We start from the raw sequence: 12,285 nt of genomic DNA on the forward strand, positions 1-12,285 counted from the left end.
ACCGGCTGCTATATCCGTATATTTGGAGGTCAATTCATCCACCCACTATGCACTCTTTAAAAAGCATACCTCTGTGTCAGTGAAGGGCTGTTAAGTTAAAATCAGGGGGGGGTATAAGAGGGTATGCCATAGGCCTACCCTTTATTAAAGAAAATGGCAAAAAGCACAGGCCTACGCTTTGTTCCCTTAAGATTTTTAACAAAAGAAAATGGAACCTATAATATAAAGTGATATTTAACATCACTGCGGTCTGTGATGCTTTAAGCTAGAAACAAGCTGTACAGTACCTGGGAAAGACGCGACTCTGATGCATATGGGGATATCATTGTTGGCGCTCCGTCTTGGGTTGTGCCGTGGCGGATATCTTTGTGGGCTATACTCGGCCTTGTCTCAGGATGGTAAGTTGGTGGTTGAAGATATCCCTCTAGTGGTGTGGGGGCTGTGCTTTGTCAAAGTGGGTGGGTGGGGTTATATCCTTCCTGTTTGGCCTAGTCCGGGGGTATCATCGAATGGGGCCACAGTGTCTCCTGACCCCTCCTGTCTCAGCCTCCAGTATTTATGCTGCAGTAGTTTAAGTATGCTCTCTGTAATTCTCTCTTTCTTTCTCTCTCTCGGAGGACCTGAGCCCTAGGACCATGCCTCAGGACTACCTGGCATGATGACTCCTTGCTGTCCCCAGTCCACCTGGCCGTGCTGCTGCTCCAGTTTCAACTGTTCTGCCTGTGATTATTATTATTTGACCATGCTGGTCATTTATGAACATTTGAACATCTTGGCCATGTTCTGTTCTAATGTCCACCCGGCACAGCCAGAAGAGGACTGGCCACCCCACATAACCTGGTTCCTCTCTAGGTTTCTTCCTAGGTTTTGGCCTTTCTAGGGAGTTTTTCCTAGCCACCGTGCTTCTACACCTGCATTGCTTGCTGTTTGGGGTTTTAGGCTGGGTTTCTGTACAGCACTTTGAGATATCAGCTGATGTACGAAGGGCTATATAAATAAATTTGATTTGATCATTGTTCTGGGGTGGAAAGGTAGGCCTACTCCGTCTGGGGTGGAAAGGTAGGCCTATTCTGTCTGGGGTGGAAAGGAAGTCCTATTCTGTCTGTGGTGGAAAGGAAGTCCTACTCTGTCTGGGGTGGAAAGGTAGGCCTATTCTGTCTGGGGTGGAAAGGTAGGCCTATTCTGTCTGGGGTGGAAAGGTAGGCCTATTCTGTCTGGGGTGCGGCTGCTCGGCCATGGAAACCCATTTCATGAAGCTCCCGACGAACAGTTATTGTGCTGACGTTGCTTCCAGAGGCAGTTTGGAACTCAGTAGTGAGTGTTGCAACTGAGGACGCTACGTGGTCCCGTTCTGTGAGCTTGTGTGGCCTACCACTTTCTCCTAGATGTTTCCACTTCACAATAACAGCACTTACAGTTGACCAGGGTAGAAATTTGACAAACTGACTTGTGCCACGTTGAAAGTCACTGAGCTCTCCAGTAAGGCCATTCTACTGCAAATGTTTGTCGATGGAGATTGCATGGCTGTGTGCTCGATTTTATACACCTGTCAGCAACAGGTGAGGCTGAAGTAGCCAAATCCACTAATTTTAAGGGGTGTCCACATACCTTTGGCCATGTAGTGTATTATTTTGGGTATAGGGGAGTCACTTATTATTTTTCAAGTGTTCATGGGAGGGTTTATGTAAAATATGGGATGTCCATTTTCATTTCAGGGGTCGATTTTCTAACCCTTATTATAAATAACGTTTACTCCCTAATTGAGTCAGTTATTCAAAGATAGGTTTAATATAGGAGGAAAATACATATCTTGACGGTCCCAGACACACAAGGGACAGCATGGCCAGTCCCTGGAACGAACAAGGTTGAGAAATACATACTGTTCTAGATGATGAGAGTTGAACCAAAAGGCAATACAATAAAATATTGCCACCATCAATTCAACAAACAAGATGGCAGGTTAAATCCTCTCAGTCAGATACAAATTCCGCGTTCAAAACAACTAGGAGCTTGGAAATCTCCGACTTCTGACTTCAGTTTTTTCAGAACAACTGAGAACTCGGTGGAACAACCGAGCTCCGACTATGAAAAATCGATTTGAATGGTCACACAACTCGCAATTCCAACTCAGGACCTCGGGCCGCTATCTAGAGCTCCGACTTCCCGATCGGAAGATCACTGACGTCATTATGTTACCGAGTTCCCAGTTCTTTTAAATCCGGCAATAGATAACTTATGATACAGCCTAACCTACACCTTACCCTCGGCTATTGTTTTTTTGGTGCACATTGTCCCCCCTTCACTTTATGAGTAATACATCTATATGCATATTTACGTCATATTCATCTTAATTATCCAAAAGCTTTTACTTGAGCCCTGTATTTACTTCAAGTTTAAATGGCAGATCCAATAACAAGGTAATTGGGTAATCTAACGTCTGCTTCTAACTAGTTTTACTACATTGATCCATTACTACATTGATCCAAATCACTTGAAATCCCACGTTACTCTTGATTTCATCCTCGAAGAAAAACAATCAAATTCATGAATCCGGCGTTACCTCTGCAGAGCAGACGTGCTGTGTGACGTGGCAGAATGGGCGGAAGAGGTTGTTTGTGTTTTGGTTCTAGTAAAAGGGGAAGTTGCAAGAAGAAAGAAAAAGGAGGAGACGTGATCGGGGTTGTTGAAATTATTTGTATGTTCAACAATACGTATCTGTCTGCACTGCGACCTTTATTTTGTGTATAGACTCGTGTGTGGTATTCTGTGTTCGTCAACCGCCTGGCACTCAGGTATAGTAAGCAAATGGTGTGACAAGTTGTAGATTTCAGCTCATTAGTTGTCAACAGGCTAGGTTAGCTAGCTTGATATGCTAACATTGGCGTCTGATGAGAAATGCAAAAAATAGGCCGTGGCCCGGATTTAGGTCGGGAAGAGACCTAACAACGGTTTTGTCATTTAATCGTTCCGGTCAAAACCGTGTTCGTGATGCTATTTATTGGTTGTTTATCCTAGTTGTGTTGATCATGTGTGGACATGGGTTCGTCATACGCGTCTCCTCGCTAGTTAGCTTATTGAAAATGTAGTAAGCCAGCCAGCTCCATCATCACATTCGCAATCGGACTTGTTATGCTAACGTTAGCTTGCCACCCCGTCACCTAACTAGCTAACAGTAGCTGCTTAGCAAGACAGTCAGTAATCAGAGAGTAGGTAGGTAGCACACGTTAGCAATTCAGATGTTGATGTAGCTAGTTAGCTGGCTAGTTACCTGGCTTGCTAATAATCTAGCTAGCATGCTAACGTTAATTGGGTTAGCATTTGCTTCTATTTGGAAAATGGCGTACTCTCAATTTTCTAGCTAGATGCTGTGGCTTCGAAAATAAATCGAAGAGTAGGCCACGTTGGCTATGCTAATTTAGTACATTGTTAGAAGTTTGAACAGTCCATGCTAGCACTGCAGAGATTCATAACAGTGCTGGTTGAGTCACGTCCCACCTCGAAGGCAACAGCCAGTACAGGCCGTTGGCATTGCTGTCAGCCGATTACGCATGTTTACCTTCTAACGTCGCTATTATATTAGCTATATGTAAGCGAACATATTTACATTGGAAGGCAACACTGCAACGTCCTTGTGGAGTAGTGTTTTCCTCTATGACAAATTGTGTGTGTGTGTTTTGGAAAGTTTGAGGGGTACAATTTCAGCTCCGAGTGGGGATGTTACTGTGTGTACCGAAAGAGTTTGCATGGTTCTGTCAACTCTGTCAGTGGCAATGTATGATGTATTTGATGAGGGAAAATATATTTTAGTGAGCTCACATCCAGCCATCTGTGATACCATGCATTCAGAGACTGGGCTGGGTCATATTCAATACACAAAATGGGAGAAAACAGTTTAATACAGGGATATACTATCTGCTTGTCCAGTAAGAAAAGCTTGTATTCGTTTTCCGTTGCACAGTGTTTTGCTATGGTGTGCTCTTATTAATATGCCCCAGCTCTACAGCAAGGTTTGACTGCCAAGTCATGTTTATTTTGACAACTTGTTTTCAGGGCAGCCTGTCCCTCTCACTTTTCTTCTGTAGACAGGATCATCTATTCAGTTTCTACCTCCCTCCCACCATATATTTAAGGGCTAAGTTGATCTCTTTATCAGCAGAGTCTGGACACGTATATCAAGGTTTTTTCTCTTTCGAGAAGCATGTCCACCTCCATACTGTCACCTTGACTCACTTATGGAGGATATAGGCCAGGGTTAAACTACATGTCAAAACAACTTTACAAAAACATCCATATCTCTACTTCAAAGTCCTCCTATCTTTACCACATCTGACATAACCCTAGCAGAAAACATCATCAGAGTTGTGAATAATTGTTCCTTTTTTCCTTCTCTCTACTGCCGCCTCCAGCTGAAGCCCTGACAGCATAGTCAGACGTGCGGGACAAACACTGACCGGGGGATCTGACTAGGCCATGGCCAACAGGGGAGGAGCTACGAGACCCAACGGGTCTAACGCTGGTAACAAGATCTGCCAGTTCAAGCTGGTACTTCTGGGGGAGTCGGCAGTGGGCAAGTCCAGCCTGGTGCTCCGGTTCGTCAAGGGACAGTTCCACGAGTTCCAGGAGAGCACCATTGGAGGTGACCATCACTCATTTATGCACTTAAGCCAGGAACAGAAAAGTATCTATAGCCTCTTCTGGAAGTTTCTATCCCTTCAGTGTTATAAGATCTGAAGGAACCGGTTACGGAAGGAACCTCAGACTTGCAGACAATGGCGCAATAGGGACTATGGGTTGTTGTTGGGTCTGGACTGTAGTTATTTATTTATCCCTTCATTCATATTGTTGAATGTGTTTAGTGAGGTGTCCTGTTCTAATGCTTTTTAAAGTTCACGTCAATTATGTATTTGACAACTCTCTTCTCTCCTCCCCAGCGGCCTTCCTGACCCAGACAGTGTGTCTAGACGACACGACGGTGAAGTTTGAGATCTGGGACACGGCAGGACAGGAGCGCTACCACAGCCTGGCACCCATGTATTACAGAGGGGCGCAGGCCGCCATCGTGGTCTACGACATCACAAATGAGGCAAGTAGCATAATCTTGATAGGTTATATAACCAGTGCAACCAACCTTCCTTTGTTAAAATGATAATTGATCTCACATGCTTGGATATGTGGTCACACTGGTGATCCCTTCACGTTCCAGATTGAAAGTGAAGTGTTTTTAACATCACCATTTCCCTGGTACCATGTCTCATCAAATCAAATGTATTTATATAGCCCTTCGTACATCAGCTGATATCTCAAAGTGCTGTACAGAAACCCAGCCTAAAACCCCAAACAGCAAGCATACAGGTGTAGAAGCACGGTGGCTAGGGAAAACTCCCTAGAAAGGCCAAAACCTAGGAAGAAACCTAGAGAGGAACCAGGTTATGTGGGGTGGCCAGTCCTCTTCTGGCTGTGCCGGGTGGACATTAGAACAGAACATGGCCAAGATGTTCAAATGTTCATAAATGACCAGCATGGTCAAATAATAATAATCACAGGCAGAACAGTTGAAACTGGAGCAGCAGCACGGCCAGGTGGACTGGGGACAGCAAGGAGTCATCATGCCAGGTAGTCCTGAGGCATGGTCCTAGGGCTCAGGTCCTCCGAGAGAGAGAAAGAAAGAGAGAATTACAGAGAGCATACTTAAATTCACACAGGACACCGGATAGGACAGGAGAAGTACTCCAGATATAACAAACTGACCCTATCCCCCCGACACATAAACTACTGCAGCATAAATGGAGGCTGAGACAGGAGGAGTCAGGAGACAATGTGGCTCCATCCGATGATACTGGGCCAAACAGGAAGGATATAACCCCACCCACTTTGCCAAAGCACAGCCCCCACACCACTAGAGGGATATCTTCAACCACCATCTTACCATCCTGAGACAAGGCCGAGTATAGCCCACAAAGATCTCCGCCACGGCACAACCCAAGGGGGGGTGCCAACCTAGACAGGAAGATCACATCAGTCACTCAACCCACTCAAGTGACGCACCCCTCCTAGGGACGGTATGAAAGAGCCCTAGTAAGCCAGTGACTCAGCCCCTGTAATAGGGTTAGAGGCAGAGAATCCCAGTGGAAAGAGGGGAACCGGCCAGGCAGAGACAACAAGGGCGGTTCGTTGTTCCAGAGCCTTTCCGTTCACCTTCACACTCCTGGGCCAGACTACATTCAATCATATGACCCACTGAAGAGATGTGTCTTCAGTAAAGACTTAAAGGTTGAGACTGAGTTTGCGTCTCTCACATGGGTAGGCAGACCATTCCATAAAAATGGAGCTCTATAGGAGAAAGCCCTGCCTCCAGCTGTTTGCTTAGAAATTCTAGGGACAATTAGGAGGCCTGTGTCTTGTGACCGTAGCGTACGTGTAGGTATGTACGGCAGGACCAAATCAGAGAGATAGGTAGGAGCAAGCCCATGTCATGCTTTGTAGGTTAGCAGTAAAACCTTGAAATCAGCCCTTGCCTTGACAGGAAGCCAGTGTAGGGAGGCTAGTACTGGAGTAATATGATCAATTTTTTTGGTTCTAGTCAGGATTCTATCAGCTGTATTTAGCACTAACTGAAGTTTATTTAGTGCTTTATCTGGGTAGCCGGAAAGTAGAGCATTGCAGTAGTCTAACCTAGAAGTAACAAAAGCGTGGGATATCTTTTTCTGCATCATTTTTGGACAAAGTTTCTGATTTTTGCAATGTTATGTAGATGGAAAAAAGCTGTCCTTGAAACAGTCTTGATATGTTCTTCAAAAGAGAGATCAGGGTCCAGAGTAATGCCGAGGTCCTTCACAGTTTTATTTGAGACGACTTTACAACCATTAAGATTAATTGTCAGATTCAACTGAAGATCTCTTTTGTTTCTTGGGACCTAGAACAAGCATCTCTGTTTTGTCCGAGTTTACAAGTAGAACGTTTGCAGCCATCCACTTCCTTATGTCTGAAACACAGGCTTCTAGCGAGGGCAATTTTGGGGCTTCACCATGTTTCATTGAAATGCACAGCTGTGTGTCATCCGCATAGCAATGAAAGTTAACATTATGTTTCCCGAATGACATCACCAAGAGGTAAAATATACAGTGAAAACAATAGTGGTCCTAAAACGGAACCTTGAGGAACACCGAAATTTACAGTTGATTTGTCAGAGGACAAACCATTCACAGAGACAAACTGATATCTTTCCGACAGATAAGATCTAAACCAGGCCAGGACTTGTCCGTGTACACCAATTTGGGTTTCCAATCTCTCCAAAAGAATGTGGTGATCGATGGTATCAAAAGCAGCACTAAGGTCTAGGAGCACGAGGACAGATGCAGAGCCTCGGTCTGATGTCATTAAAAGGTAATTTACCACCTTCACAAGTGCAGTCTCAGTGCTATGATGGGGTCTAAAACCAGACGGAAGCATTTTGTATACATTGTTTGTCTTCAGGAAGGCAGTGAGTTGCTGCGCAACAGCCTTTTCTAAAATTGTTGAGAGGAATGGAAGATTGGATATAGGCCGATTTGTTAAAAAACAAAAAAAATCTGGGTCAAGGTTTGGCTTTTTCAAGAGAGGCTTTATTACTGCCACTTTTAGTGAGTTTGGTACACATCCGGTGGATAGAGAGCCATTTATTATGTTCAACAGAGGAGGGTCAAGCAGAGGAAGCAGCTCTTTCAGTAGTTTAGTTGGAATAGGGTCCAGTATGCAGCTTGAAGGTTTAGAGGCCATGATTATTTTCATCATTGTGTCAAGAGATATTCTACTAAAACACTTGAGTGCCTCTCTTGATCCTTGGTCCTGGCAGAGTTGTGCAGACTCAGGACAACTGAGCTTTGAAGGAATACGCAGATTTAAAGAGGAGTCCGTAATTTGTTTTCTAATAATCATGGTCTTTTCCTCAAAGAAGTTAATGCATTTATTACTGCTGATGTGAATGCCATCCTCTCTTGGGGAATGCTGCTTTTTAGTTAGCTTTGCGACAGTATCAAAAATACATTTTGGATTGTTCTTATTTTCCTCAATTAAGTTGTAAAAATAGGATGATCGAGCAGCAGTGAGGGCTCTTCGATACTGCACGGTACAAACTTTCCAAGCTAGTCGGAAGACTTCCAGTTTGGTGTGGCGCCATTTCCGTTCCAATTTTCTGGAAGCTTGCTTCAGAGCTCGGATATTTTCTGTATACCAGGGAGCTAGTTTCTTATGAGAAATGTTTTTAGGGGTGCAACTGCATCTAGGGTATTGCGCAAGGTTAACTTGAGTTCCTCAGTTAGGTGGTTAACTGATTTTTGTCCTTGGGTAGACAGAGGGAGTCTGGAAGGACATCAAGGAATCTTTGTGTTGTTTGTGAATTTATAGCATGAGTTTTGATGTTCCTTGGTTGGGGTCTGAGCGGATTATTTGTTGAAATTGCAAACCTAATAAAATGGTGGTCCGATAGTCCAGGATTATGAGGAAAAACATTAAGATCCACAACATTTATTCCATGGGACAAAACTAGGTCCAGAGTGTGACAGTGAGTAGGTCCAGAGACATGTTGGACAAAAGTGGAGTCGATGATGGCTCCGAAAGCCTTTTGGAGTGGGTCTGTGAACTTTTCCATGTGAATATTAAAGTCACCAAAGATTAGAATATTATCTGCTATGACTACAAGGTCCGATAGGAATTCAGGGAACTCAATGAGGAACGCTGTATATGGCCCAGGAGGCCTGTAAACAGTAGCTATAAAAAGTGATTGAGTAGGCTGCATAGATTTCATGACTAGAGGCTCAAAAGATGCAAACTGCATTTTTTTTTTGTAAATTGAAATTAGCTATCGTAAATGTTAGCAACACCTCCGCCTTTGCGGGATGCACAGGGGATATGGTCACTAGTGTAGCCAGGAGGTGAGGTCTTATTTAACACAGTAAATTCATCAGGCTTAAGCCATGTTTCAGTCAGGCCAATCACATCAAGATTATGATCAGTGATTAGTTAATTGACTATAATTGCCTTTGAAGTAAGGGATCTAACATTAAGTATCCCTATTTTGAGATTCAATAATAACAGGAATGGAGGAGGTCTTTATCCTAGTGAGATTGCTAAGGCGAACACCGCCATGTTTAGTTTTGCCCAACCTAGGTCGAGGCACAGACACTGTCTCAATGGGGATAGCTGAGCTGACTACACTGACTGTGCTAGTGGCAGACTCCACTATGCTGGCAGGCTGGCTAACAGCCTGCTGCCTGGCCTGCACCCTATTTAATTGTGGAGTTAGAGCCCTGTCTATGTTGGTAGATAAGATGAGAGCACCCCTCCAGCTAGGATGGAGTCTATCACTCCTCAGCAGGTCAGGCTTGGTCCTGTTTGTGGGTGAGTCCCAGAAAGAGGGCCAATTATATACAAATTCTATATTTTGGGAGGGGCAGAAATTGAGTTGTGAGACTCTGCTGTAGAGCTCATCACTCCCCCATACCTGGGAGGGGGCCAGAGACAATTACTCGATGCCGACACATCTTTCTAGCTGATTTACATGCTGAAGCTATTGGTGATCTCTGACTGTTTCATCCTAACATCGTTGGTGCCGAATTGGATAACAATATCTCTATACTCTCTACACTCGCCAGTTTTAGCTTTAGCCAGCACCATCTTCAAATTAGCCTTAACATCGGTAGCCCTGCCCCCTGGTAAACAGTGTATGATCGCTGGATGATTCGTTTTAAGTCTAATACTGCGGGTAATGGAGTCGCCAATGACTAGAGTTTTCAATTTGTCAGAGCTAATGGTGGGAAGCTTCGGCGTCTCAGACCCCGTAACGGGAGGAGTAGAGACCAGAGAAGACTCGGCCTCTGACTCCGACTCGTTGCTTAATGGGGAAAACCGGTTGAACGTTTCTGTCGGCTGAATGAGCGACACCGGTTGAGCATTCCTACAGCATTTCCCTCCAGAAACCGTGAGAAAGTTGTCCGGCTGCGGGGACTGTGCCAGGGGATTTATACTAAAGTTACTATCTGTACTTACTGGTGGCACAGACGCTGTTTCATCCTTTCCTACACTGAAATTATCCTTGCCCAACGATTGCGTCTGAAGCTGGGCTTGTAGCACAGCTATCCTCGCCGTAAGGCGATCGTTCTCCTGTATATTATGAGTACGGCGACTGCAATTACAAGGCATCCTGTTAATGTTACTACTTAGCTTCGGCTTTTGGAGGTCCTGACGAACCATGTCCAGATAAAGCGTCCGGAGTGAAAAAGTTGAGGGAAAAACCAAAAATATAAATGGTAATTAAAAAGTAAAAACCGTAAAGTTGTCAGGTAGCAAAGTGAAGGAGACGGAACCTGCGATGGTAAAAAAAAAACACCCTGTTAAGAACTTTGTTTTTTATATTATTTTTTATTTATATTGACTTTCAATGTTAGAACGCTTTTAAAAAAAAATGTTTTATTGTCTCTTGTCTCAGGAGTCATTTGCGCGGGCCAGGAACTGGGTGAAGGAGCTGCAGAGACAAGCCAGCCCCAACATTGTCATCGCCCTGTCTGGCAACAAGGCTGACCTCGCCAGCAAGAGAGCCGTGGACTTCCAGGTGAGTCCTCCAAACACCTGTACCTGTCTGGTGTCACGATAACACACCGTTGTGTGTCTGCGTTTGACAGGCAGTGACTGTCTCTGACATGGTTGTTTTTCCCAGGATGCCCAGTCATATGCAGACGACAACAGCTTACTCTTCATGGAGACGTCGGCCAAGACGTCTATGAATGTGAACGAGATATTCATGGCTATTGGTAGGTTCCTCTAACCTTGTGACACACATCACTTACTGATGTGTAATTGAATAGGGCTCTGCACACTCAAATACTCACTAAATACATACTTAGACATGTATCAAGGAAATGTGAACTAGCAGGATGTTTTGATCAAGCGATCCTCATCAGTAGCTGGCGTTTGAAGTTTTTTTGTTTGTTTTTCTTCCATCCTCTAGCAAAAAGATTGCCCAAGAGCGAGCCTGCGGCCACAGGAGCTAACAGCGGGCGGAACAGGGGCGTCGACCTAACGGAAGCCGCCCAGCCAACTAAGGCCCCCTGCTGCAGTACCTAAAGCGAAATCCCCCCCCCCCACTGCAGTAACTAATGTGATGACCCCCGCCCGCCCAAAACTCTCTGATCTGCAGCAATGAAAAAAGATGCCCTTTGAACCCCCTTCTCATTCTACCCTTCTCCTCCTCTCTGCAGTAACTAATGCAAAGCAACGCCCTCATCTATAGTTCTCTCAACGACGCCCTGCCCCTCCCTCTCCCCTACTGGTTCTGCTGTTACTAATTGAGACACCTCACACCTTCCTCCTTCTTTTCTGAAATTAGTGCCCGCCTTCCCTACCTCATTCTTCCTGACTATTGGCAAGCAGCAGGACTAAGGGACGGGGCAACTGGTGGTGGTCTCATCTCCTGGGTATAGCTACAGACTATCGCTCTGTGTTTCTAACACAATCTCTGTCCTTTCTGTTTGTTTTTTTGTTTTGTTTATTTTTTTTTTTAGTGGGAATTATGGATGCATGTATCACTACATGGCCTAACTTGATGATGAGAAAAAATCTGTGTTAACTTTATTCAGCGGCACAAAAACATATATTTGAGAGGGAGAGAGGCTCCAAAGGTTTGCGAGGGCTAATTCTAAAGAAAAGACTGTTTAGCAGTGGTCTTGGGTTCCTTCTAGTTTATTTCTGTTGTTCTCTGTCTACCCTTATCTGTCTCTTGAGTAATGTATTCATATGCTTTGCCCACTAAACCTTTAGTAGCGCTAGTATAGAGTTTCTCCCTTCTGTCTCTCTTTGTCCCATCCCAGAGCCTTGCCTGCTTCTAATGCTCAGCCCCAAAGCAAACCCTAACCCCTTAGGTACTTCATGTAGGTCTAAGAGGATTTGAGATCTAAACAATCGGGTGAACATTCCACCTAGCCTATCGGAGGGCATGGTGGAGCGATCCCCATAATGCTCACACCTATTCAATTCTCTCAGGTCTACCTAAGGGGTTAGAGGGCAATTTGGGATTGGGCATAGCTGTCCTAGTGGCATCGTGCAATGGTTCACAGTATTGGCTCTGTGATTTCTTCAGTGTCTGCAAGGACCTTCACACTGCAAAGCAACCTGCCTCCACACCCACCCTAACCCTACCTATCACCACCTTACTACCCCCAACCCTACCTGCTATCACCACCTTACTCCCCCCAACCCTACCTGCTATCACCACCTTACTCCCCCCAACCCTACCTGCTATCACCACCTTACTCC

General features: G+C 44.9%; 1 protein-coding gene across 2 annotated transcripts; it reads left to right on the forward strand.

Annotated features, from left to right (window-relative positions):
* The first annotated feature begins 2,573 nt into the window (after positions 1–2,573).
* LOC110487983 (ras-related protein Rab-5A) lies at positions 2,574–11,800 on the forward strand. Of its 2 annotated transcripts, none has more exons than XM_021559916.3 (6): positions 2,574–2,695; positions 4,407–4,636; positions 4,932–5,083; positions 10,463–10,585; positions 10,691–10,784; positions 10,982–11,800. In XM_021559916.3, exons 2-6 carry the CDS (start codon positions 4,471–4,473, stop codon positions 11,095–11,097), a joined length of 651 nt encoding a protein of 216 aa, XP_021415591.1. In that variant the 5' UTR covers positions 2,574–2,695; positions 4,407–4,470; the 3' UTR covers positions 11,098–11,800. The 2 variants fall into 2 exon arrangements, with proteins under 2 accessions (XP_021415591.1, XP_021415590.1); XM_021559915.3 differs by having other exon boundaries at positions 2,594–2,792.
* Positions 11,801–12,285: the final 485 nt, after the last annotated feature.

Source organism: Oncorhynchus mykiss, chromosome 30, assembly GCF_057628025.1.
Source record: "Oncorhynchus mykiss isolate SJ-2025 chromosome 30, ASM5762802v1, whole genome shotgun sequence".
NCBI classification, from domain to species: domain Eukaryota; kingdom Metazoa; phylum Chordata; class Actinopteri; order Salmoniformes; family Salmonidae; genus Oncorhynchus; species Oncorhynchus mykiss.

What these genes read in the sequence shown, in the direction of transcription:
- LOC110487983 (XM_021559916.3), top strand. Translation starts at nt 4,471, where the DNA reads ATGGCCAACAGGGGAGGAGCTACGAGACCCAACGGGTCTAACGCTGGT. An exon ending in CCAGGAGAGCACCATTGGAG is followed by an intron (nt 4,637 to 4,931) that starts GTGACCATCACT and finishes TCTCCTCCCCAG; the next exon opens with CGGCCTTCCTGACCCAGACA. An exon ending in AGAGAGCCGTGGACTTCCAG is followed by an intron (nt 10,586 to 10,690) that starts GTGAGTCCTCCA and finishes TGTTTTTCCCAG; the next exon opens with GATGCCCAGTCATATGCAGA.